The 4228-nt window shown below is 39.0% G+C and overlaps 2 protein-coding genes across 3 annotated transcripts; both read right to left on the minus strand.

Moving 5' to 3' along the window:
- Position 1: 1 nt before the first annotated feature.
- On the minus strand, positions 2–595 carry LOC111680672 (cuticle protein 16.5; the record flags this gene model as incomplete). Its single annotated transcript, XM_023442362.2, has 2 exons — positions 498–595; positions 2–424 (listed from the first exon to the last, which is right to left on the minus strand). Coding segments are annotated over exons 1-2 (426 nt in total), but the record flags the coding sequence as incomplete, so codon positions are not given.
- Positions 596–875: 280 nt separating this feature from the next.
- LOC111680673 (fibrous sheath CABYR-binding protein) lies at positions 876–2758 on the minus strand. Of its 2 annotated transcripts, XM_046953120.1 has the most exons (3): positions 2647–2758; positions 2202–2574; positions 876–2015 (listed from the first exon to the last, which is right to left on the minus strand). In XM_046953120.1, the coding sequence occupies exons 1-3, from the start codon at positions 2647–2649 to the stop codon at positions 1063–1065; spliced, it is 1329 nt and encodes a 442-aa protein (XP_046809076.1). In that variant the 5' UTR covers positions 2650–2758; the 3' UTR covers positions 876–1062. The 2 variants fall into 2 exon arrangements, with proteins under 2 accessions (XP_046809076.1, XP_023298131.2); XM_023442363.2 differs by having other exon boundaries at positions 876–2574.
- Between the last annotated feature and the right edge of the window lie 1470 nt (positions 2759–4228).

The raw sequence follows: 4228 nt of genomic DNA on the forward strand, positions 1-4228 counted from the left end.
CAGGAGCAGAGTAGGATGCAGCTGGAGCCGAGTAAGAGGCAGCTGGAGCTGAGTAAGAGGCTACAGGAGCGGGAGCAGAGTAAGAGGCAACTGGAGCTGGAGCAGAGTAAGATACAGCTGGGGCGGAAGCAGCAACAGATTGGAAGGATTGAGCAGGAGCAGAGTAAGATACAGCTGGAGCAGAAGCAGCAGCGCTGAAAGATTGCTTAGCTGGAGCTGAGTAGGATACAGCTGGAGCTGAGTATGAAACAGCTGGAGCGGAAGCAGCTTCAACATGATAGGAAGAAGTAGAAGGAGCAGCACTGTAGCTTACAGCGGGAGCTGAAGCAGCATGATGATGAGTAGGAGGCAAGTAGGTGTTGGACAAGTGGCTGACATCAGCAGTTGCGGCGGCAACAAATGCGCACAAAACGATAAAGAATTTCTATAATTGAAGTAAAAAAATATTATTAGTTTTATTAATATAACTTCCTTTAAACACTTTTAACAATACTAACCATTTTGAAGTGCTAATTTCCTTCTAGACGTAGAATCCAATAGAAAATGATACTTTCTTCCGCTCAACTCAACGCTTTTATACAAAAATCTTGGATGCAAGAAATTTGCATAACTTGCACAAAATATTCAAGAAAAAAATATTTATGGCAAAATTTTGTTATTGTAAAACTGTTCTTGCAAAAATATAACTAAAAAGTCAGATGTACATATATGCAAGCCGGTTTGAAATTCTTGAATAATTCTAAAATTCAAAATATTGAACATGTTTTTAACAACTTTTTAATTATTATTTTGACTGTTTTTTTTTTGGTATACACTTTTAAACTAGTGCGATCATAAAATCGAAAAACTAATGCAGTATTAAAACGAAATGTATGTTTTTTTTTAAATATTTTTTAAATGTATTTTTATTGTATTCTTCTTATAGTTTCAGATCGTTGGTATTTTTTCTAGAGATTTTGTTTCCGGTACAAGAAGTCTTAATACTTTAAAATGTATATAGTTTGTAATTCTCCCAAAATGGAGAACTAATGAAATCACTTTATGAAAACTGGATCCCTAAACTTAATGACGACGGTAGACGACGCGACGGTGGGTTTTGTAACGGTAACCATCAGCGGCCAATTCGTGGGCGGGAGCGGCTTCGTCTTGTTGGACAGGGGGCAAGTATTCGTTGGTGGGGGCAGCTACGGGAGCGGCTTCTTGTTGTACAGGGGGCAAGTATTCGTTGGAGGGCAAGTGGCTGACATCACGACGGTTGCGACGGTAGACAACGCGACGGTGGGTCTTGTAACGGTAACCATCGGCAGCCAATTCATGGGCGGGGGCAGCTTCTTCAACGACAGCAACTTCTTGGACGGGAGCATCTACAACAGGGGCAGATTCTTCTACAGGAGGCAAGTATTCGTTGGAGGGCAAGTGGCTGACATCACGACGGTTGCGACGGTAGACAACGCGACGGTGGGTCTTGTAACGGTAACCATCAGCGGCCAATTCGTGGGCGGGGGCAGCTTCTTCAACAACGGAGACTTCTTGAACGGGAGCAACTTCAACGGGAGCGGCTTCTTCTACAGGAGGCAAGTATTCGTTGGAGGGCAAGTGGCTGACATCACGACGGTTGCGACGGTAGACAACGCGACGGTGGGTCTTGTAACGGTAACCATCAGCGGCCAATTCGTGGGCGGGGGCAGCTTCTTCAACAACGGAGACTTCTTGAACGGGAGCAACTTCAACGGGAGCGGCTTCTTCTACAGGGGGCAAGTACTCGTTGGAGGGCAAGTGGCTGACATCACGACGGTTGCGACGGTAGACAACACGACGGTGGGTCTTGTAACGGTAACCATCAGCGGCCAATTCGTGGGCGGGGGCAGCTTCTTCAACAGGGGCGACTTCAACGGGAGCAACTTCAACGGGAGCGGATTCTTGTACAGGGGGCAAGTATTCGTTGGAAGGCAAGTGGCTGACATCACGACGGTTGCGACGGTATACAACACGACGGTGGGTCTTGTAACGGTAACCATCATCGGCCAATTCGTGAGCGGGGACAGCTTCTTCATATACAGCGTTGGAAACTTCTTGGACAGGAGCAACTTCTACGGGGGCGGCTTCTTGTACAGGGGGCAAGTATTCGTTGGAAGGCAAGTGGCTGACATCACGACGGTTGCGACGGTATACAACACGACGGTGGGTCTTGTAACGGTAACCATCATCAGCCAATTCGTGAGCGGGAGCAGCTTCAACTTGCTCAACAGGGGGCAAGTATTCGTTGGTGGGAGCAGCTACGGGAGCGGATTCTTGTACAGGAGGCAAGTATTCGTTGGAAGGCAAGTGGCTGACATCACGACGGTTGCGACGGTAGACAACACGACGGTTGGTCTTGTAACGGTAACCATCATCAGCCAATTCATGGGCGGGAGCAGCCTCAACAGGGACGGCAGCAACTGGAGGCAAGTACTCGTTGGTGGGAGCAGCTACAGGAGCGGCTTCTTGCACAGGGGGCAAGTATTCGTTTGAGGGCAAATGACTGACATCAGCAGCTACAGCTGCGATCACAGCGAAAGCAATCAAGAAAAATTTCTACAAATCACGAAGAAAAATATTTATAATTAGCAAAATAATCCAAATCCACTGTGTTGAGGTAAAACCTACCATTTTCGTTCTTTTGTATTAAATTAACTGATCAATCTAATCCAACGACTTTACACTGTATTTTAAATGTTTACAGTAGTAACTCTGAAACTAGAATGTTGTAGTCACAGAACTAATGCAAACTATTTATACAGAATCTCTTAAGTTAACAACGCTTGTAACTCTTCTTCTTAGATTTGTCTAAAACTATAAACTATAGCAACAACAAACGGCGTTAACAGCAAATTTAAGAGCCAACTAACAACGTGAGTACATCTTCGCAGCATGGATCAGCTGTAAAAGTTTCGCACAAAACGTACGCACACAAAACATATACAACGCTAAATATGGAGAACAAAAGAAACGTAGAACATAGAGATCAACAACAATCACTTGATAGATCCAATAAATATATACAAATTCACAAAAAGGGATTGTTAATGAGATACATACATACTTATATGTATGTAGATGATAGTGATGTTGATGTTAGTAGTAGTGATGGTGGTGTTGTTAGTGTTAGTTTGGTGTTGGCGTTTAATCGGTCGTAATATTCATGTTATTGTTGCTGTTGGTAGGTTCATCTATTCCAGCTTCTTCTCTCCCAATAATTTATTCATATTTAATTGCCAACCAATTCATAGTGATCAGTAGTAAATATAAATATTGTTTAGATATATGTTTTTCTATCTATTAAATTATTTGTATCTATGTATGTATGTTTTTCTTCAAAATTATGAATTGGATGAATTGTTTTTTATTTATTATAGATTTATGTTATTAATCTTACTCAGAATGAATTATTTTTATTTATTTATAAAAATTATTTAATTTTTTATGCGTTTTAAATAAATATATAATTTGTATTTTTTATATATTTTCGCTATTATTTGTTGCCTTGGCAACATGTACTCTTCAACAACTTCGTAATTAAATTATTCGCAATTTAAAATAATGAAAAAAAAACTTCATAAACTTAATAGAACACAAAATTTTTAGAGAAGATCACTTTAATAAATTCTCATTTATCACTGTAATTAAAGAAATGTACAATTAAAGAAACCAATTCAGGGTAAATATTTAATTGTTCAGGTTTATTATTTGTTATTTTGAAGTGTTTTTTCTTTTATCCATACATATTTTTTTTGTTTTGGTATTCTACGAATCAATCACGTTTTTGTTCCGTATTTTTTTTACATACAAATCAATTCCATTTGAATCTAATGCTTTAAGTTATTAATAGTTTGCCAAAAAATAAAAGATTTATTAGTTAAAACAAAACAAATCATTTATCAAGTATCCTCGATCACTTTAAATTAAATTTGATGATAGACAGATCATTGACCATAAGAGTGCATTAGTTGCATATTAAGTTGATCGATCAGAAGAGATCTTTCTTTTAACTTAATTTGATTTTATATATTTCTTTTTTAAATCTTTTAAAACTCATTTTTACGATCGGTTCCTGAATGAAGTTTCTCATTATAAATACCCCTGATAGATAGATAGATAGATAGATAGATAGATAGATAGATAGATAGATAGATAGATATATAGATAGATAGATAGATAGATAGATAGATAGATAGATAGATAGATAGAT

Source organism: Lucilia cuprina, chromosome 5 (assembly GCF_022045245.1).
Source record: "Lucilia cuprina isolate Lc7/37 chromosome 5, ASM2204524v1, whole genome shotgun sequence".
Classification (NCBI taxonomy): Eukaryota; Metazoa; Arthropoda; class Insecta; order Diptera; family Calliphoridae; genus Lucilia; species Lucilia cuprina.